The 26,676-nt window shown below is 32.4% G+C and overlaps 1 protein-coding gene across 1 annotated transcript in view; it reads right to left on the reverse strand.

The window, feature by feature from the left end:
- The window catches only part of LOC132759294 (segment polarity protein dishevelled homolog DVL-3-like), a 71,264-nt gene that overhangs the window by 6,952 nt on the left and 37,636 nt on the right, over positions 1-26,676 (reverse strand). Inside the window, exons 12-14 of the mRNA XM_060751046.1 lie at positions 14,974-15,267; positions 10,595-10,903; positions 7,081-7,284 (exon numbers count right to left, since the gene is read on the reverse strand). Of these exons, the coding sequence (XP_060607029.1) occupies positions 7,081-7,284; positions 10,595-10,903; positions 14,974-15,267 (807 nt within the window). The remainder of the gene's footprint in view (positions 1-7,080; positions 7,285-10,594; positions 10,904-14,973; positions 15,268-26,676) is intronic.

Raw genomic sequence — 26,676 nt, forward strand, 5'->3', positions numbered from 1 at the left:
TATATAAACAACCTATGATCTAATTACAACCCAAGTAATCAAAGAAAGGAGCTGCAAACATTTTAAGAATTTATTTACATTAACAACAAAAAGTATTGTTCTTACAAAAGAGTACAATTTCTTAACACTTGTTGCTTAACAAAATTCTACTGTAACTACCATTTCATTGCAAAGAATATAAAAGTTTTTATTTCAGAGTAAGAAGACTGGACTGTATTAGTAAGACAGATTTCTTGCTTTCTTAACATTCCATGATTGTTAGTACAGATTTGAACATCAACATATATTTGAACACATGCATGATTTTAACATTCAAGCACCATTTTTCTGCATATCATTTGCCAACATAAAACAAAACTAAATTATACACATTTTTCTATTTCAATAAAAAAAACTATTTCATTATATCTAAAATTAATTGAAAAATCATTAATCTATCAGCTCTAGTAAAAGTTCATGAAATGTGGAAAACCCATGCTTTATCAAATTACATTCTATTTTTAGAACAGACAATCAAAGTGAAAGTACAATGTACCATTACATTCTATTTTTAGAACAGACAATCAATGTAACATTATATTCTATTTTTAGAACAGACAATCAAGGTGGAAGGTTAATATTCTATTTTTAGAACAGACAATCAAGGTGTAAGAAACATCAATATTCTATTTTTAGAATAATCAGGTTGTAAGTTAATTAATTTAAGAAACACAATCAAAGTGTAAGTATCACATAATATATTCTATTTTAGAAAGAAAAAGGTTACAATCTCTGTATTGATTTCACACAGTTACTGAATATATGACTGTATAAATATACACAAGTCTAGAAAACACATAAATATTTATCAATCTTGATTTGAGATTTTGTGCTTTTGTTCAGAATGGCATATAACTTAAATATCTATTTATATACTGCAAAAAGTGCTCAAAAAAACCCAAACTTGTACACACTGAGAGTTACATAAGCAAGCACAATGCACAATTAAACACACTGGCTATATAGTCTGATAGTGCATAGTTAACACATCAAAATCAAACAAGATTATCTTATCATTTTTTTCTTTCTTTAAATCTCTTCAAAGGACAGCTGTATCACTGACCTGCAAAGACGGGTCATCAGTATGGAGCCTGGCCGGCCTGTTCATATATTCATCCTGACCTGGGACACAATACCGCTGCTTAATTTAATATTCTTATATTGAAATCCATTAAATGGAAAGTTACAAGTCCACTGGATAAAAGAAAAGCACATTCCAACAATAAATACATTAATTTTGAATCTGATTATTTAATCACATCACTTCAATTGTTTTGAAAAAAAAATGAGCAAAGTAAATTTTTTTGTAAATGATATAGACTTACTTTTAAACAAACAAAAAAGTCAAATTAATGTACATTTTCTACTATGTATAAGACAGCAATATTGCTAAAAGATTGAATCTGTTACACACGCAAGATATACACGTATATTTCTCGATGCTCAATGGACGATGTTACGATCATTTAACAATTTGTACAGAAAAATCAAAGCGATTTATATAATTATTATATAAATATGAACAAAAAAATATATATATCAAAGGATAAAACACTGAGCAAGGAAGTTCATTGTTGTTAAAGTATTTGATTTGTCACAAATTATTTGGCAGAGGGTGTACATGAGGTTGCGAGCATGCCAAGCTGAAAACTTTATAGCAGGCATAGAAGTTTAAGTTTCTGAGCATTTTTATTTTTGAAAGTAAATTTTCATATTGGAAATTAAGCTGAAAATATATTGAGGTCGGTTTGACAAGTATATGTTGTGTTTAATACTTCTCACTTTCGTTCCTCACTTATTAATATGATCAAGACATGTTTTTGCCACCAGTGTTGAGTCTTGAAGGCCTGAGTTTGTGTATCTGCAAAATTTGATCTGAACTCTGATTTTTCTGCTCAACATTATTATCTGGATATCGAAATCTCTTAAATCTGTCTTTTTTTGGTTATGTTTTACATCACACCAACACAGTATAGTTCATATGGCGACTTTCAAGCTTTACTGGTTGAGGAAGACCTCAGGAGCCCTTCTGTACATTATTTCAGATACTAATGTGACCTTGAGTAGAACCACCAATATTCCATTAGCTATCTAAAGTCCCTGTTGTGATTCAAACCCAGTGGTGAGGGGCAAGTGGTTAAAAGTCAATGACCTTAACCACTGGGCCATGGATGCCCCTCTAAAGTCAATTAAATACGGTTCTAAATTAAGAGCAAAATCTAAGTCACATGCAAAAAAAATTCATGTGGTCGGAATAATGTAATAAAATCATTTCAAAATATCAGACAACTCTCAATATGACAGTTCGATTACAAGTGCTGCTTTTGCATTAAAACCTTATTCTTATGTTAATAGCCCACTTATCTATTCAATGTACCAGTAATGTCGAATTCTAATTTTTTCAAATGGGATATAAAAATTGCAAAAAAATAAATAAATATTTATACACACATTATAAAAAGCAATCAGTTTGCAGTAAAAATGACACGTAATTATGTAATATGATTCAATAATAAAACAAACCTATAAAATATGGGGTGAAGAAAAGTGACACAATACACTTTCATGATAAAAAAAATTGATATGAAAATTACTGTTCTTTGAAAAAAAAAAAAAAAAATTAAATTGCACATAATCTTCTTCCTTTCATCATCACACTAATATGTTGCTCGAATTTTAAAATTTTTTCCTAAATAATTTGGTAAATCTGATTCTGGACCTCTTCTCTGTTGCCATGGCAATGACCTTAGGCGGGGAATATCAAGGTCACAAGGTCAACTACATTCTACTGTTGCTATGATCACAAATGTCAAGGTCACAAATCCATGACTGAATCACCTGTCAATTAAACACGTATTTCTCTTTATGTTAACAAATCTTTCCAATTCATTTCTACAAAACAACATTCAAATCTTAATTGCTCCTTAATTGTTACAAAGCATAAATTATACTTTAAGTATGCAAAAAGCACATTATGCAAATTCAACATCAATTCTAGGAAAATACAAAAGCTGTTTATTTTTTGTTAAGTTTATATCTTTAATGAATATTTGTATAAATCATGGCACATTCAATGCACAAGAAATTCAGGGTTTGAGATACATGGTTGCCATTGAATGTCCTCATGGTGGAGTATCCACCTTTTTTGTCTCAATATATTTACTAAATACCATGTCTTCCCAAAATTTCTACAGTGTTGGTGTAAAAAAAAAGCCCCAGTTTATATGTATATATATCGCATTGTCTATGCTTTGTACATTTATGTTTTCTTTTGCACACTTTGCACAAATTTTGCCATGCATTTAAACATACCCGGTAGTTAAAATTTTCTGTTCTGAATTTGTGACTCACAACTTTACAAAAAAGCTACTCTATGTTTGAATATTTTCATTCACAACACTCCATGTCAAATACCAAAAATGCAACCATATCTCAACCCACTGAATATCAACTTTTTAAAAGGTAACAAAGATTGACAGTAATGTGACAGTTACAGCATGCAATATTCAAAATGGCCGACTATGCATTGAAAATGCATCAAATATGCATAAGAAATGCATCAAATATGCATAAGAAATGCATCAAATATGCATAAGAAATGCATCAAATATGCAGAAAGTTCTTAATTCATCAAAACATGCCATTCACAGTATCCTGTCTTATTGCATTAGCAATAACAAAATATGCATACAATTATACATAATTACGTGAATTTATTTAAAATAGGTAACACGTGTCAGGTCAGAGGTCATACATGCATATTCATAGAATATAATTATATAACTTTAAAACTAAAATGATTGTACTATTCCCATCCTTAAATGTCAAAGTTGAGACCTGTTCTTGAATACTTAAAAGATATTACCATTTCTAGGTAGCTATAAAACTTTAAAAGAAACAAAACCAAAAAAAAACAAAAGTCTGCATTTTAGGTAGTACAGTAGAACTTCTATGAGTCGAACTTCGATTAGTCGATTTTCTCGATGTGTCGAAGAAAAATTAAAGTCCCGACTTTCCCCCCTATATATTCCTTATAAAAACCTATTGATGAGTCGAGATTTTATGTGTCGAATTTTTCGATGTGTCGAAGTTTTTTCGTGGTCCGTGTTAAATAAATCTAGTGCAATTACCCGCAAATAAGTCGAAGTCGTTCGATTTTTTTGACACTGTCGATCTCGAGACATTTTTCACACCTTATCTGGCTGCGAAGACGATTTCCAATCAACTTGTGTGTCGGGTGTTAATTACAAAGCCGTGTGTTCAAACAGCCTTTGTTTGCGATAAAATGTGTGATAAAATGCTTTAATCGTTACTATTTTAATTGCTGTAGTGGTATTTAAAAGTAAACAGTAAAAACTACTGTCATTTGATTACATCCTTGACCCGGTGTCGCGTGAGAATAACACGCGAAATATATACTATAAGTTGGTTAAGTTATCGCCCTTTCGTATTGTTACGCCTTTTGTAACTCTTTTGTTGTCAACTGGTAGTCCAAATAATTAGCCGTGAAAAACGATATTTAACATGCTATATTTATCATTGTAAAATGTGAATATCAGATTAATGATGGAAAAATTATGAAATAGGTTTCGTCATGGAATTGAGTGTGATTCATGAGTCGAAGTCCCGATGTGTCGAAGTTTTTACACAAGTCCCTTCAACTTCGACTTACCGAAGTTCTACTGTACATTGTATCCCATTGCACACAATAAGAAACATTTGCTGGCATTAACCTGTTTTTAGTTGAAATATTTATCTATACATGTATTTATATCTTATGTATGTTGTGACCCATTACTATAACAGACTTTTAAACTAACATTTAACAACACAAAATGTATCTAAAAAGTATCTAGCTCTAAAAAATGTCAGTACTTGTATGTGTCATAAAATTCAATCCATTTAAATCACACCTCAGACTCTTTTGATTTATGATTGTGCTTAAAGTCAAATTGACAATTTAAAAGGTCATATGACCAATTTCAGGTGTTACTGGTGCAAGAAGACATTTCAGGAAGAATTTAGGAGCCAGTGCTAGTATTATTTCAGGCATGAGGTCAGGAGAGTAGAACAATTAATCTTCTGTAACCTAGCTGGATAGCTTCTGCACATGAAAGTATCCAATGTCCACTACAGGACTCGAACCTAAAGTCGTGATGGGCAAGTGATTTTAAATAAGCAACCTTAACCATTCAACCAGGATTTAAAGTACACCTTAGATAGTCTTACTTACATCCACGTGAAATGCAAATTTCATCTTAAAATATACAGAATATAATTTTAAAATAACTGTGCAACTAAGTGGTGTACTATACCAATAATAAACTTGAAAATTTCATTACATTATGCAAAATTATACTCTATGATGATATATTTAATACAATAAATGTCGCAGTCTTGTATTGATAGTTTGTATAATCAAAGTTTACTGGATACAATCTATTTAGACTGATAGAAAAATAGCAATAAATCCTTGTCATTAACGAAATAAATTTCTGCACTAACAACTAATATTCTTCCCATTAGGAAGTGGTAAACCTCCAAAATAATCATTGTCATCTGAGTACAGTATGGGAATAACTTCTTCTAAATTTAATAGGAGTTAATAGTTTATTGCACTAAATTGACACTTTATTTTGATGTTATTTTTTAACTCTAAGCCTGCTGGTGCAAAAAATTCTACTTGTACAACCAGTGCAGACTTTGAACAGCTGATGCATTTGTGCTGTCTGATCATAGTCTACACTGTTAGCTGTTTAATGAGTAAAATATTTTGAAAATATCCGTAAAAATGATAAATGGTTTGGCCCTGATTGACAAGTCTATTTAGTGTGATGATGGTTGAAATTTTTTTTAGGAAATGTTCAAAATAGTAGTAGTATTGTTTAGTATTGAAATAAAGTAATTTATGCTTGCCAAATGCATTTATAGAGATCAATAAAAAAATATTTTTTTTTATATTGTCACCTTAGTGCAGTAACGGGTTAACACCGGATATAATTTAATGGAAGTTAACACATTACTGTACTTAGGTGTCAATATGTTAGGTATATGGTAGAAATATTTGTTATTAAAGATGTAAACACTAGTCAAAGAAATAATCTGGCATAAAATGTGAAGTGCCAAATAGAATATTTAAAATATGTTAACATTGATTAAACACTTTAACTTCTCAAGGTTTAAAAATTATGTTTTTTATTTGCAAATAAAAACTCGAGGAGCCCTTAATAAAATTTAAACAATTTCTATGCATTTATTTATTCTTGTATGCCAACATCCAATGTTACTTCAAATGGTATAACACTGTAAGACATAAATTTCATTCTTTGATTGAAACTTCGATGTAGACCAATATGAGATTCCCATTAACCCCATTATAACAAAACATTTCAATTATTCCAGTTTGATTTCTAGCAACAACGACAACAAGGTGGAGAATATGGTGTATAATATATATATATATAATTATATCTGGGAGATAAATAGTTCACACCAACACATATAAATACTACATAATACTTATTCATATAGATTGGCAATTCAAAAGGTTCGATGCTCGACAGTTTTTGACATATATGAAAATAAAATGGAGATCGTCCCGCACCGACCATTTTTGATTGATAACATCTATATTTCTTAGCCATCAGCACCACTACATGTACATATATGTAAGCAGTAAAACTACTACGATTTGTTCAAACCTTTCTTCGTCCCCCTTTTATGTTCTAGTTTATACTTTAGTACAGCATTCTGGGAGTTTAGTAATTTGTGTGTACAACAATCATGCATAACATTTTACGTTCTCTCTCCAATTCCAACCAATGAAAACCCTTCACTTTATATTCCAGTAAAACATCTCACAGTATAATAATTTCCAACACAGTCTTTCACTGTTCTGTTTTATTTTTGCAGTAAAAACATACCCAACTTAAAAATGTAACAAAGCTTTTCATTGGTTGTTCACAAAAAAATAGTACAAAGTTTCTCATTGGCTGTAAAGGGGCCACAATACAGATCACATGACATCCACAAAGAACTCACATGGGTTTCCCATAGCCATTCTGAATGACTGTCTGCTTGCACTAACGTCCTGTGGCACGCCCAAAGTCGGACGTTGCCCTCCCGTCTCGCTAGGATCAATGCGAGAACTAGCGACCGTTTCTGTGTCACTCCCACCACTTCCTGCTGGACTAGATGACTTTTTCTTGTCTTTTTCTCTTCGACTACTACCCGATGCACTGCTACCTGTAATACACAAACATGTCCTCGATATTTAAAGAAAGTTGGCCTGAATTGCTTATAAAAACAATAATTACATACTTTTTTTGTCTGCTGATTTATCACCAACACTGACACTATGAAGGTCATTATGACAATTTTTCATCATTATCAGTGGTGGGCAGGATGTGAGGTGCCTTAATTAGGTTTAGGCACAGGCACGGTAGTAACAAAGTATAACCACAGACCTGTTACAACCTAACATCCAAAAATACAGATTCTGGCCTATAATATTATATGAAGAGTGCTCTATTGGCATTAATGAAATCTTGAATTTCCTCAAAAACACCATAAGGTATATATATGCTTTACACATATAAGGAAAATCAATGACCCCCGGGGCGGGGCCAATTTTGACCCCAGGGCTTTTATTTGAAAAACAATTACTTTGGAAATATGCACAACAAACTTGATAATGAGAAAGATATCTTAACCTGCTTGAACTGAGTGATTTGTATTGCCCACCAAGACATTGTAAGCCAGGCCAGCCTGTACAGAAGTACAGTCAGACCAGGCTTTATTTTTGCTTAAAGGCTTAATTTTTGTACTTTGATATTGAAATCCCTTATTGGCCAGTACTGAATTCAAAATAGGGCAAAATCCATACATAAATTCAGCAGATTAAGAAGGGTTAAATGCTAAGCAAAGCTTTTCTACAAAGCACTCATCTCCTTGGCAATCACAAAGTCAAACTACCCTGATTAATCAAATATTTATTTGTGTCTGATAAGAAATAAGAAGAAAAAAAAAATGTTATAATTCATCTGTTGAAGAAAAAATAGAATTGTAGACCCTGGGCATGTCATAAAACCTGCCAATATAAATTTAGAGGATAAATGGTAAGAAATTTGACAATGAAAACATTCACCTAAATTAAAGTTATTTAATATCACAATCATTTGAAATTAATATTTCGGTCACATGAGCTCTTCCAGGAAAATTATTATTTGCTTGACAATGGTTTATACGGAATTTATTTTAGCTTGATTGTTCAGGAAGCTATAATTTTATAAATACACTCTCGAAATCATTCCTGGAATCAACCAGTACTGAGCAATGAGTGTAAGTTTCTTGCTTAATGCCTTAAGGAAACAATGACTTGCCCCTGACAGGGTTTAAACCCATGTGGCTAGCCATCATTAGATTACTTAAGTCTGACGTGTTAACCACTCGGCCATGCCACCACTAATTGATTGACATTAACTAATAACCTTACCAACTTATAACCCCTTAAAACTTCTCCAGTATGAAATTACAGATAAAAATGTCTCTATAAAGCTTAGGTTGAGCAAAAAATTCTTTGCTAAAAGAAAAATAAACAAGAGGGCCATGATGGCCCTGAGGTCGCTCACCTGTATATAGGCCCCCGGAGCGAGGCCAGTTTAAACCCCAGGGCTTTTATTTGAACAAACTTGGAAGACACCCATTAGAAGATGTTTCATGATGTTAAAGTTTTACTATACACATATAATGAAAAACGATGACCTCCCCCCCCCCCCCCCCCCCCCCTGGCAGGGCTAATTTTAACCCAAAGGCTTTTATTTGAACAAACTATAAGAAGATGTTTCATGCATAACATCTAAGCTCTAGCTCATTGGGTTTTTTAAAAGAAGATTTTTTAAGTTTTTACTATACACTTATAACAATGACACCCCTGGGGCGGGGCCAGTTTTGACCCCAGGGCTTTCATTTGAACAAACTTTGTAGACACTTAGTAGAAGATGTTTCATGCTTAATATCTAAACAGAACCTATTTGGGTTTTTTCAAAGAAGACTTTTAAGTTTTTGCTATACACATATAAGGAAAATTAATGACCCCCGGGGTGCGGCCAATATTGACCCCAGGGCTTTTATTTGAACAAACTTGGTAGACACCCATTAGAACATGTTTCATGCTAAATATCTTAGCTATAGCTCTTTGAGTTCTTTAAAAGAAGAATTGTTAAGTTTTTACTATATGCATATAGGGAAAATCAATGACCCCCTGGGGCGGGGCCAATTTTGACCCCAGGGCTTTTATTTGAACAAACTTGGTAGACACTCATGAGAAGATGTTTCATGCAAAATATCTTAGCTCTAGCTCTTTGGGTTCTTTAAAATAAGACTTTTTAAATTTTTACTAAATGCATATAGGGAAAATCAATGACCCCCTGGGGCGGGGCCAATTTTGACCCCAGGGCTTTTATTTGAACAAACTTGGTAGACACTCATGAGAAGATGTTTCATGCTAAATATCTTAGCTCTAGCTCTTTGGGTTCTTTAAAATAAGACTTTTTAAATTTTTACTAAATGCATATAGGGAAAATCTATGACCCCCAGGGGCGGGGCCAATTTTGACCCCAGGGCTTTTATTTGAACAAATTTGTAGACACTCACTAGAAGATGTTTCATGCTTAATATCTAAACACTAGCTTTTTTGGTTTTTTCATAGAAGATTTTTGAAGTTTTTGTTATACACATAAAAGGAAAATCAATGACCCCCGGGAAGGGGCCAAATTTGACTCCAGGGCATTTATTTGAACAAACTTGGTAGACACCCATTAGAACATGCTTCATGCTAAATATCTTAGCTCTAGCTCTTTGAGTTCTTTAAAAGAAGAATTGTTAAGTTTTTACTATATGCATATAGGGAAAATCAATGACCCCCTGGGGCGGGGCCAATTTTGACCCCAGGGCTTTTATTTGAACAAACTTGGTAGACACTCACTAGAAGATGCTTCATGCCAAATATCTTAGCTCTAGCTCTTTGGGTTCTTAAAAAGAAGATTTTTTAAGTTTTTACTATATGCATATAGGGAAAATCTATGACCCCCTGGGGTGGGGCCAATTTTGACCCAAGGGCTTTTATTTGAACAAACTTGGTAGACACTCACCAGAAGATGCTTCATGCCAAATATCTTAGCTCTAGCTCTTTGGGTTTTTTAAAAAAAGATATTTAAAGTTTTTTCTTTCGGTTGCCATGGCAACCAGAGTTCTGCATGGAATTAAATTCTTTGAAAAATTTTTAAAGGTGACCACCAAAGGAACATTCCTGTGAAGTTTGGATGAAATTGGCTTAGTGGTTTTTGAAGGAGATGTCATTTAAAGTAAAAGTTAACGGACGGACCGACGACAGACGGATGACGGACGGACGCCGGACAAAAAGCGATCACAAAAGCTCACCCTGTCACTTTGTGACAGGTGAGCTAAAAATAAAAAAAAACTGATCTAAAAATAGAATGATCTAAAAATAGATGATCTAAAAATAGACAATAGACATAAGGTCAAGGTTACAAACCAGAGCAGCTTGATGTATCTCTTGTATCCTTTACGAAATGCATAGGAGGGTGGGTGGGGTACGAATTCATTCCTAGCTGAGCATACGTATTGTTGGCGGAGGAGTTATGTGAACTAACAAAACTATTCATTGGGTAAGGGTTATAAGGTACAGAACTGTCTGAATGTTTGTTTTGATTCGATTGTTGTTGTTGTTGCTGCAGTAGAAGTTGTTGTTGTTGTTTTTCATACTCCTGTTTGTCTTTGTTATCCCAGAGGCGACTTAATTTGTTATAGGTTGTAACTAAACATGCACAGTCATTTTTTGATGCTACTGAAAAGGCAAAAAGCAAAGAAAGATACTCAAATAAAAGCTACAAAAAATAAAAATAATCAACTAAATACATTGTATATAATTATAAACAAGCCACTTCTTTATTTTTGATTTTCACATATTTCAGAATCAAAACTTTGGTAATTATTGCTAACAAACAACAGTCTATTTTTTTGAGGTTTATCATTGGTCAATTTCAAATAAATTTGAATAATCAACCAATCAAAAGACAGCATTCTCAGACTGGTTTAAGTGTCTTAGTATTTAAACCTTTGGATAACCTTAAAAAATCAAATGTATTGGACATAGACTATGTTAATATGTACATAATTAATTCAAATATTAGTGGAAGTGAATATACTTTAGATTCTGCTAATGAATAGCTATATTTAGCGCATAAAACCACACTTTAACTTCCTGTACAGTTAGTTCAAACGTGTTGTTTTCTTAAATAATTATATTCAGTAAGGATTCATTAATTGATTTAACCTTAAATAACATGTTTGAGTTGTCATTATCAAACTGTCTGCACAGTTACTGCACAATCAAGCATAGAAGTGGCCTGAACAAACAAATTATAAACTGAAAAAAAATTAGAAAAAAAAAATAAATATAACTAAAATATCAACAAAGTAATAAGTACATTCATGCATTTAGTTCACAACGGCCATTACATAAATAGTTATGGAATGTCATAAATAAACAATAAAATTTGATTTTCATAATACATGTACATTAAATGGCATAAAACTTTAACAGTTTATACAGTGTTTTTTTTCCTAATACACTGTAAATAATTTTTCCTCATTAAACAATATTTTCCACATTTAAGGTTTTTCCCTAATTGACAATTACATTTTAACAAAAACATTAACTGGATTTTCCCCAATTTACAATGATTGTCCCATATAAACATTGTTTTTTTCCAAATAAAATATATATATCTTTCTGCAATTAACAGTTGCCAAAGCTTGGAAGAGTACATTGTATTTGTCAACTTTCCGGATAGAAAAGGAAGGGAAGAAGGATAGGTTGCTATAATACTGTGAAATATGTTTATATGTAATATATATAATTCATTGTAAGTGCATCAGATAATACTGGTAGCAGTACATTTTGGAAAAGGGAAAAGCAAATTTTGTAGGTAAGACTGAATTAGCAGTTTATTTGAACATACTTGGTAGACACCCATTAGAACATGTTTCATGCTAAATATCTTAGCTCTAGCTCTTTGAGTTCTTTAAAAGAAGATTTTTAAGTTTTTGGGACGAGGCCAATTTTGACCCCAGGGCTTTTATTTGTACAAACTTGGTAGACACTCATTAGAAGATGTTTCATGCTAAATATCTTAGCTCTAGCTCTTTGGGTTCTTTAAAAGAAGATTTTTTAAGTTTTTACTATATGCATATAGGGAAAATCTATGACCCCCTGGGGCGGGGTCAATTATGACCCCAGGGCTTTTATTTGAACAAACTTGGTAGACATTCACTAGAAGACGTTTCATGCCAAATATCTAAGCTCTAGCTCTTATGGTTCTTTAAAAGAAGATTTTTTAAGTTCTTACTATATGCATATAGGGAACATCAATGACCCCCCCGGGGCGGGACCAATTTTGACCCAGGGCTTTAATTTGAACAAACTTGGTAGACACTCACTAGAAGATGTTTCATGCTTAATATCTTAGCTCTAGTTCTTTGGGTTCTTTAAAAGAAGATTTTTTAAGTTTTTACTATATGCATATAGGAAAAATCAATGACCCCCTGGGGCGGGGCCAATTTTGACCCCAGGGCTTTTATTTGAACAAACTTGGTAGACATTCACTAGAAGATGTTTCATGCCAAATATCTAAGCTCTAGCTCTTATGGTTCTTTAAAAGAAGATTTTTTAAGTTTTTACTATATGCATATAGGGAAAATCAATGACCCCCGGGGCGGGGCCAATTTTGACCCCAGGGCTTTTATTTGAATAAACTTGGTAGACACTCACTAGAAGATGTTTCATGCCAAATATCTTAGCTCTTGCTCTTTGGGTTCTTTAAAAGAAGATTTTTTAAGTTTTTACTATATGCATATAGGGAAAATCAAAGCCCTGGGGTCAAAATTGGCCCCGTCCCAGGGGGTCATAGATTTTCCCTATGTGCATATAGTAAAAACTTAAAAAATCTTCTTTTAAAGAACCCAAAGAGCTAGAGCTAAGATATTTAGCATGAAACATCTTCTAATGAGTGTCTACCAAGTTTGTTCAAATAAAAGCCCTGGGTCAAAATTGGCCCCGCCCCAGGGCTTTTATTTGAACAAACTTGGTAGACACTCACTAGAAGATGTTTCATGCCAAATATCTAAGCTCTAGCTCTTAGGGTTGTTTAAAAGAAGATATTTAAAGATTTTTCTTTCGGTTGCCATGGCAACCAGAGTTCTGCATGGAATTAAATTCTTTGAACAATTTTTAAAGGTGACCACCAAAGGAACATTCCTGTGAAGTTTGGATGAAATTGGCTCAGTGGTTTATGAGGAGATGTCATTTAAAGCAAAAGTTTACGGACGGACGCCGGACGAAAAGCGATCACAAAAGCTCACCCTGTCACTTTGTGACAGGTGAGCTAAAAAGCCAACATGCTTTTACAAGGTGTTAAGTTGCAATAAAAAGTACCATTATACAAAAACAGACAACTATTAACTGTCCATTTACAAAGATTTCCCCCATTTTTTATTATGCTCAAACATAAAAAGCTTAAATTTTTTATCTCATAACTTTTATTATTGTTTTTGCATTCATACAGTTATACCATATCATCACCTTAGTGCAGTAACAGGTTAACTCCTATTAAATCATATAAGGAGTTAACCCATTAGTGCACTAAGTAAATGATATATATGTAAAAACAACTCACAAAATTGTGCTGAGATTGTATATCTATATTTAGTAATTTTTTTCCCAGCATATCCTGTAACTGGACAGGTATATTATGTACTATCAGCAACAAATTTTTCCCCCTCGTACATCTAGACTGTCAAAATCTGGCTACAACAAATAATGACCATAAGTGTTCTGTCTGCCCATAAATAAGCAGACATTTTTCATTTTCTTGAAAGAATCCCCAAAGAAAAATTAACAACAAATAATCTATGTCTTACCCTCCATCTTATTTTTACTTTCCATGTTATGGTTTACCCTCCATGTTATGTTTATCCTCCTTGTTACGTTTTACTATCAATGCTTTGTTTTACCCTCCATGTTATGTTTACCCTCCATATTATGGTTTACCCTCCATGTTATGTTTATCCTCCTTGTTACGTTTTACTATCAATGCTTTGTTTTACCCTCCATGTTATTTTTACTTTCCATGTTATGGTTTACCCTCCATGTTATGTTTATCCTCCTTGTTACGTTTTACTATCAATGCTTTGTTTTACCCTCCATGTTATGTTTACCCTCCATATTATGGTTTACCCTCCATGTTATGTTTATCCTCCTTGTTATGTTTTACTATCAATGCTTTGTTTTACCCTCCATGTTATGTTTACCCTCCATATTATGGTTTACCCTCCATGTTATGTTTATCCTCCTTGTTATGTTTTACTATCAATGCTTTGTTTTACCCTCCATGTTATGTTTACCCTCCATATTATGGTTTACCCTCCATGTTATGTTTATCCTCCTTGCATTTTTCTATCCCTCAATTTCAGTTTTACTTTCCATGTTATGTTTTACCCTCCATGTTATGGTTTACCCTCCACGTTATGTTTACCCTCCTTGCATTTTTCTATCCCTCAATTTTACTTTCCATGTTATGTTTTACCCTCCATAATAACAGATATCCATTCTGTTATGTATTGTCTTCTATCTAAAGAGCTACTTTTCAATTTATACTACTTTATGATGTACTTTTTTTTTTATCTTTTATCTTACATTCCCAATGGACATTTTTTCAGCAATGTTTCTATGACTTACCTTCAAACAAATGTTTCAGGCTCATTTGTTGTCTTATTATAACAACCAAATGTTGCCAAGAAAAACAGATCCCTACACTTTAAAACAACTATTTACCATGACAGTAATATACTCACCTCCAGACCCGCTGTGCACGGACCCAGCACTATTGTTGCCACCGGCGATGCTTCCGCCGCCACCAGGAAAACCGCCAACGCGGCTATCAGCACCGTCCACAAAACTACCAACAAAACTCTGTGAGTCCGTGCTTGTGTAACTGTAAGGTGGTGCATAACTCAAGTTCTGTGGCAGGTAGTTAGAACTACTATATGGGTACTGATTGTTCCATTGTGGAGGAGGGAGGGGTGCCAGGGTATCCCGATCTGCCTCTGACACAGAATCAACATCTTCCAAACTGAGTGTGGAGAAATCTGAAACAGAGGAGAAAAAAAGATGTTAATCATTAAACCTAAATTTCTTAAACGAACTTGTCCATTTTGGAGCTGTTTGTTATCAACTTTAGGGAAATACATTGTAAACATGATTATTTAATTTGTTAAAATTTGTATCACTTAAAGGATAGAAACATTCAAACTGTGTATATGTGAAGGCTGGCTTGGCTCAATACTTGTGGATTTTGCAAAATGGTTCCAGTATTCTTCTGGTTTAATTAAACCATACATCTAACAGAAGAATGGGATTTTGAATTTTGGGAACCGGTCAAAGAAAATAAGACTGGTAATCAGCTTAGTGTTTTTTAAATAAATCTTTGTCTTAACAGAAGCCAACATTTCTGCTATGGTAAATGTACTGTAAGAGACATGTATTAAGTAAAAGTATTATGTCATATGTAATATTATACTCAATCTAACGAAAACTTAAGCTTTATACTTCGAGACAGTTTAACAACAAAGTCTAGCTTTCTAATATAATAAGGAAGATTTCCGCAACAACAAGAATGTTAAGCAAATTGCTGTCAGGTTTCTAGATTTTCTGTATGCATGTAGAGTGTTAAAGTCACAACTTATGAAGGCCATAATAAATTTGCTCACATCTCTTGACAGATTTTGTACGAAACACAATGTTTTACGTTTAAGTACACAGATTAAAAAAACACGAGATCGGTCTGTCTTACGGTACACATTTACTACTGTTGAAATGGATAACCATGTCAAAATATATGATAAATCATCCTTAAACATCTGCTCCTATTAATATTTCTTACTACTTTATTCATGTTATCTATAAAATATATTCGATCATGAAATTGTGTAACTTAAATGAAATATGCTAGTGCTGAAAAAAAAAAGACGGGAAGTTGATCACTTGATAGACTTCACAATTTATTTTTTGCGTTGAGTCACATGACCACAATATTAAAGCTTTTATCTTTTATGATAGTATGAATTTGTGTTATGATTTCATAAACATTTGATAATTTTTAAGGTCTTCATTTTGTAAAGGTTGTGTACTAACACAAGCTTTTGCAAAAGAAGTACATTTGTTTCGTTCACTTAAAATTCTACTTAGCACCTGATATTTACACCTTTTTTTAACACCATCTATTTCCACTCAAATTTCATATGCTGGCAATTGTCATAAAATATATTCATGTACACGTCCCTTGAGCCTTAAAATTATTATAGCACATTCTAGATTATATTTTAAAACTCTTCTCGACAGAAGTACAGCATTCCTTCTATGCTAACTTATTATTTATATACAAAGGGTTATTCAAAACATTGTAGTAAGTTATATTTAGTATGAATTGTGGTATATCAAGTAGAGTATTAAAACTTTCGGTGCACTTCAATAAAAACCAGAATATAAAAATAGCATAAGAGTACAACTATTGACTATATATATATAGAAGGTTATAGAAATATAGAGACAATACTCTTCCATCAAAACACTTATGTGACCAACGGACATGTAAATTATGCTAAACATACACTGGTGATGGGCGTCCTCGAGGCGAAGTCCCTCGTAAATTATTTATGTGACAACCGACTTCAAAAGTTTACGACAGTGATGAATATTGTGTCGTATCTGTCATATACACTTCATATTCCGACTTCAAAATAGATCTGGATTCTCATTAAATTTCAAAATAGTACACGTTTAATTGTCCGCGTGTTTTTATTTTCCTTTCCCTCCAAAACACATTCTGGCATTTTACACTTTACGAGGTTATGTCATAGCAAGTTATAATGAACAAAATATCCTGCAGAGACAATTTACTTGACAAGTTTTGTGAAGATATTGCAGAGGGAAAAAAACAACAGAAACCAAGAAACTTTCAACCATTCTAAACGCAAATAAAAAACATTACATCTTGATCGTAACTGTGGTTTATTAAAATAATATTAACCCTATCCTTCCTAATTTTGTAAAATGAACTTGCCCTGCTTGGAAATTGGACCAGTCTATGAGCTATTTAAGGAATTACAGTATCAATATTTTCTGACTGTAAAGCCAAACAGTAAATGTAAGGTTTGGTCAGAAAGCAAAGATATGCAGAGCATAGCTGGTTCTGCAGGCATGGTTTTCTCTTACAGTCAAACCAGGCACCATAGGTTTGTTTATAATGACCGTCTTTAAAGTGTACATTAGCTATACATGTATATTTGCTGCCTACATTTAATTAAAATTATTGGTTATATATTTTTTTTTTGGGGGGGGGGGGGGGGGAAATATTTGTATGATCAAAAGAAATATGAGTGTATAGTTTCATTAGAGACAATTATAGCTCTTAATCAAAATCATTGGTAAATAGTTCAAATTGTACTAAAAATAGCGGCATAATACTTTGTTACTAACATTGTAATGGAACATTTTATTTTGGTCACATACAAAACATATGTGTTACAATTTAAACAGACATGCTCTGTTACAAGCTCTTCGAGATCCAACATAACAACCTAATTTGAAAGTAAAATATAACTTTTAAATATTTCATTTAAAAAATAAATTTATACCCTTTGAACTTTAAATCAAACATTTCAATAACCTACATTTTGTATAGATTTTGATTCTCAGCTTTTTGTAAATTTCCATAGTCTTATTCTGACAGATGTACTTCTTATTCTTAAGGATATTTTTTATTTTTATTATTTTCTATTTCCCTGTGAAAAATACAGTTTCAAGGAGGTCATTGACTTTTTCAGGATAAAAAATAACTATGAGGTTAAGAAAATTAATGTGGAAAGTTTTCTTTTAAGAAAGTTATTGACACACAGACATGAAAATCGTGGTCTTTTCCCTGTTTTATGGTAATATTATTGTACAGCAAAGCATGAATGATGAAGATTTAGTTGTTTTGTGCCTGGATGCAAAACTACTGTAACTTTATATTTAAACATTAACACAACGCATGTTTTTTTTTCTTTCTTTTTTATCATGGACTTTCAATAAAATGAATTTTGTACAGTTCAAAAGTAACTTCAAGTTAGGAGTGGTAGCCTAGTGGTAAAGGTGTCTGCCTCTCAACCCAGGGATCAAAATTTCAAGCCCTACTCGGGTCACGACCAATGTTTCCCCATACAGCACCGGTATTGGTTAGTTCCTGGAAGCAGACTCAAAAGTAATCAATGTAAGTTGCAAGAACTTGTTTCGCAATCAACCTAAAACAAGTAATTTTAAACTTATACTTCAGGTACTAATTTAACAACTAAGTAGTAACTAAGGACCTTACACTGATGGCATATTGGGGGAGTTTTTACATGGCTTACATTTGAAGAGTTCAGTCATGGACCATATGTAAACAACCCTGCTGACATAACTTTTGTAATAAGTTTAGATTTATTTTATGACTATGTACTTTACAACTGGCAAATTTATTCTCTTTCAATGACAATAATTAATTCATACAATTTTAACTGGTCGAAACCAGTCTGCTTTAATGTACAGGAAAATTAAAGATTTTAAAATGCATTTAACATTCTTTATCTTATCAAATAACAGTAGCCATGCTAAGTAAAACAAAGGCATGTTTGTTTGGTTGGTTTTACGAGAGCACCAGCACAAGCCAAAGAAATCACTTCCTAACCAGTAACCTATTGACTATAAATAACTGAAATTTCTCCATTTCTTTCTTTTATCAGCACATTTTTTTCCATTTTAAAGAATATTATATATTAATATTATATATTTTAAATTAAAGCAATACGCTTATGCAACAATGACATGATTTTTTTTTATAATTACATGTATCATCCACTCTTATTATGTAGGTCATTAAATAATTAACAGTGCATCGAGTGGCGAGAGGCTACTTTCACAAGTTTGTTAATTAGGTCAACCTCTAACAAGGTGACATCTTTGAAAGGTTTACACCTACTTAAACAGTCTAAATAGTCAAATACAGTCGTAACTTTCAGAATTTAATTAGCCACCATCATCATCTTTATTTTGTGACTGTGATACTTACAAACAGGGCCGCTAGTACATTTCCTTGTACTTTATCACCATAAAGAAAATTCCATGACGTCATTTTTGTATTATATTCTATGAAATAGATGTTATACGGAACTCAGCAAATGTGGGTTTTTCCCAGCTTATCCGTACTAGGTACATACAAACTTTTACTGTTATAGCTTCACAGTGCACTCCCTGTCCAACCTGTTGCGCTTATTTTCGAAGCTGTAACTGTAAAAGTTTATTACCAACAGATTAGCTGGGAAAAACCCAAATCTTCTTAGACTATTTTGATTCCCTTACTTTAAAAGATAAGCCCTAATTTCTTTAATTTCTTTAATATAGATAATTATTATTATTATAAACCCACATAATAATAGACTCTTTTTTATAAAGACATATTCAAAATGAGTCTTAAAATAATTTATTAAACTGTCCTGTGGTGAGTTTTATGATATTTCTTAAAACTTACTGTTCATCTATAAATAACGACAATGAATATTATTAACCTGTACCACACTAAATATCTTAAACTTGTCCATCCTCAAAACATGACAAAACCATGAATCATTTAAAGAGGAAATTGAAATGATGATTCTTTTTTCCATATAGAAGTTTAAGTCGAGAAAAGGCAGAAATATGGCAAAATCACTATTAAACTGTCAATTGTCATATGTATCATAATGTCACCTTAGTGCATAAAAGGGGTTAACTGCTATTAAATCACATGAGGAGTTAACACATGATAGCACTGAAGTGATGAGTTATACAGAAATATGTAATGATTCTACTTGATTGAAAATGAGTGACATATCACATTAAAAAGAATCAAATTAACCTCTCTGGCAGTATCAGAACCCATAGTGGTCAGGGGCTGGTTGACTCCCTGACAATACAAGTACCCATAGCAGTCAGAGGGGGTAGAGATGTGTAACAGCAGTAACTAGTAGCGGACCAATCATTACAAATTGTGTTATTCATTTGAGGACAAGTATTAGAACCAAGATGATTTAAATTAATCCATAAATTCACTACGGCTTTTATATATATAATGTCACAAGGCATTAGTTGAAATTTGTTCAATATTTAACATTATGCACTAAAAGAATTAATTAATTAATTAATCAATTAAATAATTCACTTCTGTACACAACAGTCTCAGGGCTGTACGATTTTTAACACTATTGCACATAAATGATTAATTAATCAATTCATTAATTCACTTTTACATTGGGGCCATAGTTGAGATTTGTACCATTTTTGACAATATGCATTTTAATCATTCATACATTAATTTATACATGTTTACACATGTTGGGCTTGTACCATATTTGACAATATGCATTTAAATTATTAATCAATTAATTAATTAATTCACTTTAACACATGATGGGGCAATAGTACAATTTTTGACAATATGCAAATACAGGATTAATTTATCAATTAATTAATCAATTAATTAATTTACTTTTAGACATGCTGGGGCAGTAGTACAATTTTTGACAATATGCAAATACATGATTAATTTATCAATTAATTAATCAATTAATTAATTCACTTTTACACATTTTGCGGTAATAGTACTATTTTGACACTATGTACGCACTTATAAAACTGTCAAATACAACAAATGACGAAGAGAAATAAAATACGGGGAGTGCATCTTCATCAAACTAAAAAATAAAATGTTTTAATATGTCATTAGTCTCACCTTGTCACTATTTATCAAATAGAAAATTTTATTACATTCATATTTTATTCATTTAACATCTCAATCATTTTAATTAAATAACTATACTGCAGTACAATGTGCAAATCAACTATTAAAGTCTTTGCCTTAGAGGGAATTGGTCTATGATGGAAGGTCTTCAATACAATAAATAATGGTTTTCTCAAGGTCTTAATATCATGAGCACCGCTAGGCCAAGCATTATATGCCCGAAAGTGGTTTTTTTATAGTAAGGATGAAGCATTTGTAAGACATGGGAATTAAATAAAGTATTACCTCCTTCTAATAGCAATCCTCCTATGAAGTTTGAATATTGTTGGCCAAATGGAACTTAAGTTATGCTCCGCAAACCAAATTGCTAACGGACAGACAGACGCCAGGGGTTAAAAAACATGATATGCCCGAAATTTTTTCGGGCATATAAAAATGATCAATTCTCCTGTCCAGAGGCCATAGAAATTGTTTTTAAAGTTTTTATTTCAAAATCTTTCAACATTTTTGGTATCAATTAATACCCAAGTACTACTAATGGAGGGCAAATAATGCAAATAAAGGGAGGAAACTCAGAGAATACTTTTAGGAAAGTTAAACCTTTGTACTCTCCCTTTCTTAATTTGTAATAACCATTATAAATGTACTGTGCCTGCAAATTTTGTGTAAAAAAAACCAGCCTCAACTGATACAAGAACTGGTAATATAAATATTTCTATGCAAATCAGATTGTCAAAAATCAGAAACTTTATACTTCCTCCTTATCTTATTTTATATGTATTTTTAAATCAAATAATTTAATTAGTTGGTTGAATTATAATTGAGGCAAACATTTAAAGGTCATCAAGCAACATAAGGAAGTCCAAATTAGTCAATAGTACTGTAAAATCATTATTATTCGTGGGGCACGAATTTTCGTGGTTTTCGTGGGTAGGTCAATCCACGAATTTAAGATCCCACGAACTTTTATCCCAACAAATACTTCTTACCCAGTCTTTGTTCTATATATTACAAACATGCGTCGGCTCTTTTCCGGCCGATATTTCGTGAAATGGATGTATATACAGACAGATAATCAGGTTAGTGACATATTAAATCCGTTTACAATATTTAAGAAACTTGAAAGAAAACTCGATTATATGTCCCCAATTTACTGTCACAAATGTCGCATATACGTACTTGATCGTTGTAGCCTACGACCAACAAGAATACTTGCTATAATCGAGTAAATATGGGAACCCAGGCAGTGCAATAATTAGCGCTAATAAAAATTGTCAGTTTGCTCTTATTTATTAAAAAAAAATCTTTGATATTAATGTCGTAAGTACACAAAACTGTAAAAAATACGATCGCTAAAACAGATTTATTGTACATTCTTTTGTCGTTTTAAATGATCCAGTTTATATGAATTTTAATCTGTATTTGTGCGAATGCTATTCCGTCAACATCAAAGACGCCACCGACTTTTACAAGGTATACAAGATCCACACATACTCGTGTTATTTACCGAGATTAATTTATATGCATGTAAATTTACACAGTCGCTGTGACGTTGCGTGTAGTTACTGTCAAATATGTTAAGACCAATTCAAGGTGTAAACTTTTAAACTCGCTGGTTAAAACCTGTCAGGTGTCGTATAAATTATCCGATGTTTACATCGGCGAATTACAGGGGCAGTGTGTATATCATGTCACATAAATGTGTTAATTGCAGTCAATTATCGGCAGTAAGTGTGCTATATTAGTTATGCCCAGAGGCAAGGATTAAATTTATTGACAAGCGCTGTGTGACAAGTAAAGATATGTACATGTTGTAAGTAAAAATGTTCGGCGATTAAGTTTAAGATTATTTTGCATTAGGTTACTAAATTTTTTTTAACAAGAAAACGAAAATCCACGAATTTAAGAACCCACGAAAATGCCCTTTTTGATAAAACCACGAAATTTCATGCCCACGAATTTAAGTGAATTCGCAGTATAGTCTATTTATACATGAGTAGGTTATCTGTGAGAACCAATGACTTTCTTGTAAGGTAACTGAACTTTAACCTATAGCTCTTCAGCGCTTCTTATGTAAAATTCTTCCAAGTATAATTTCCAATAACCGTAAATTATACCATACCCAGACTATGGTATAATTTTCAGTTTTGAAGATCGAAGGAGTAAGTGTTTCTGGGCGGAGCTATCGGTTAAAACAGATATACCATTGGTGCGTTGGCGATTTCTGGGTTTGCGTAAATTATACCAGTAAATTATACCATAATCACGTGACCTTTCTTATGCAACCTCACTCGACTTCGTCTCGTGAGGTCAATGCATAAGAAAGGTCACGTGATTATGGTATAATTTACGCAAACCCAGTAATCGTCAACGCACCAATGGTGTATCTGTTTTAACTTATAGCTCCGCCCAGAAACACTTACTCCTTCGATCTTCAAAACTGAAAATTATACCATAGTCTGGGTATGGTATAATTTACGGAAAAAAAAAATAATCTGGGTATGGTATAATTTACGGAAAAAAAAATTTACAACTTGATAGCTTCTTTGCTGTAAAGTACTGCTGAATTTAAAGTTTCAATTCAAGGTTTTCATGTATTATTAAGTGATAACCAGGAGTTTGACTACTATATTACCTTAAACATATGGTAAAAACAAACTCATAATTATAAAATGTCATGATCACACTAAAGCCTTTAAAACCAAAAGCTTTCCTTAGAACAGAGTGGATCTACTTTCTGAATAGCTCAATACGTGAAAGGTAGATTCATTTCATTTTTATAATCTGAAAACAATTTAGAAGTTTGTTAGTTGAGGGAAAAAACTATATTTTTTGGACTGAAAATCAGAGGATTTTGGGACCTGAAGTTGTTATAGCCAACCGTGCAAAAGATGGTCCAGATGTGCTTGTTGATCTTGGTCTGCACTGGTCCAATTGGTAGAATATTGTTGCCTTCAGAAGAGTTAACACATGCCACACACATAGGGGTCAACTCACATACTACAAAATCTTTGACTTTAAAAACTCTTTCTACTGAAATTACCAGGCAGGCTACATTTCTACTACAGGGATTGTGTCATCCTTATGTTTCAAATGACCTACATATTCAGAAATTCAATTAACAGCTGAAGAATGTCCATGTTAAAATAACATGTCCAACAAGAATAATATTAAATGTACAGAAATGGTATTATGTCATCACTAAGGTCCATTTACTATCTTCACTAAAAGATATCAAAGAGAAAATATAATATAATAAGATATAATGCTATCTGATGGTAGTCAAGACCTTAACATATATTTTGTATCTATATAATTATCAACTTTTTCGTAATATCTCTTTGATTTCAGTTATGTTTTTATTTAGATAAAAAATATTATTATCCAAAAACGTTTTTTTAAATTGACTCTTTAACGTTCTTAATTCTAACATTCTAAAGCTACCATCAAGTATGCACTTTACTCTTTTAAAAGGTATAAAGTTATATCTAAAATGATATATATCATAAAATTGTGCGTGAACAGAATAAAATGTTCCGAAAAAATATATTATACTTCTATTTCAAGGTCTTTATACATGCGACATTGATTTAGTTGAATATATATCAAACTATTTCTTTCATACAGCATTTTGGAATTATTCTTTGTAAAATTCTCAAATAAATAATTGGTAAACTGCAGGCAGTACAGATATAACTTTATACAAAATTCTAGCCTATCAAAATATACTAGAAGCACTGGCATGTCAGTTCCTTGTTGAATACCCCTAAAACCTCCCAAAACTAATATACTGAACCCATTTCTGAATTCCAGGAATATGAATTCCAGGAATATGAAATCCTTACATTTTAATATAATTATCCTGCATGGATAAAGTTTGAAATTGAAGTTAGTCAGCCAACAGTATACAGCCTGGTGCGCCATTTTCAGTTGGTAATTTCTAATTATAGTTATGATGCCATTTCTATTTATAGAACATTCCAGTGCTTTAGTAACAGAGAAACATTTCTGACTATATATCACAATACTGAAAACAATTGAAAACAGTTCCTTTCCTAAAAGTTTGCATTTATATGACTAGTGTTTTTACATATCAAATTTTACTGCAGGTGATGGATAAATTTTTAATGACAACCAAAAGATCAGTATTCTGGATGAGGAAACATAAAATCAAGGCCTTGTTGATATACATGAAAGGAATATTGTTCTTAAAATGACATACTTTCCTGGGCAATTCACCCACATTGGTGAATTAAATTCAATATTTTAAAGTCTGGGTATTGCTATCTTTGAGAACATATTTTGAAAAATATTTAAGCATCTGGAAACAATCTTTTGGGAGAGGAACTGTACACATAGTAACTATATTTTGACTATAATGGTGTAATAAAAACATTGTAACTTTGGTGAAGTATTATATATATAACAAGGTGAGTATAATGGAGAAGAATGCAGAATTGAGTGAAACAATGATTGACTTACCAGGATACACCATTCCACCTGAAACATGTCACAAATGAGATAATACTATGAAATTACAATAATACAGTGTCACATTAATGAGATAAAACTATGAAATTACAATGTCAAAAATGAGATAATACAGTGTCACAAATGAGATAAAACTATGAAATTACAATGTCACAAATGTGATAATACAGTGTCAGCTAGATTAATGAGATAATACTATGAAATTACAATGTCACAAATGAGATAAAACATTGAAATTACAATGTCACAAATGAGATAATAGTGTCACATTAATGAGATAAAACTATGAAATAACAATGTCACAAATGAGATAATACAGTGTCACATATGAGATAAAACTATGAAATGAGATAAAACTAAGAAATTACAATGTCACAAATGTGATAAAGCCATGGGATTGAAATGTCACAAATGAGATAAAACTATGAATTACAATGTCACAAATGAGATACAGCCATGGGATTAAAATGTCACAAATGAGATAAAACTATAAAATTACAATGTTAAAAATGAGATAAACACTTTTGAATTTCAATATCACAAATGACATAAGACTTGTGAATTATAAAAGGTCACAAATGAGATATCACCAGTAAATTACAATGTCACAAATGAGATAAAACACTTGTGAATTACAATGTCACAAAATCAAAGCATGCATTCCTTTTGTGTAGTTGGACAAAACCGATTTAAGAAAACACAGTGTCAGCATTTCTATTTTAACGCTAAAGGTTGTTTTCATCTTCCAGGCTCTGGACAAAACAATTCATCATTTTTTTCAATAACATTTTCTAAATATGTTTTGACTGAATAGCAAACACTGGTGACCAAATTAAACTACTAGCTGACATTGGTCTGCACTAGTGGCATGAGTAAAATTAAATGATGGTTGAAGGCAGGGAAAGTGTTAACTTGTGTTTCCTTAGCTAGATAGTCAATTTTAACATGTACCAAAATAGTAGTTTAAAATCTAATTGAGCCGCGTCACGAAAAACCAACATAGTGGGTTTGCGACCAGCATGGATCCAGACCAGCCTGCGCATCTGCGCAGTCTGATCAGGATCCATGCTGTTCGCTTACAAACCCTATAACAAGTAGAGAAATTGATAGCGAACAGCATGGATCCTGATCAGACTGCGCTGATGCGCAGGCTGGTCTGGATCCATGCTGGTCGCAAACCCATTATGTTGGTTTTGTCATGGCGCGGCTCAAT

Source organism: Ruditapes philippinarum, unplaced genomic scaffold (assembly GCF_026571515.1).
Source record: "Ruditapes philippinarum isolate M1 unplaced genomic scaffold, ASM2657151v2 ctg995_1_1_1_1, whole genome shotgun sequence".
NCBI lineage: Eukaryota > Metazoa > Mollusca > Bivalvia > Venerida > Veneridae > Ruditapes > Ruditapes philippinarum.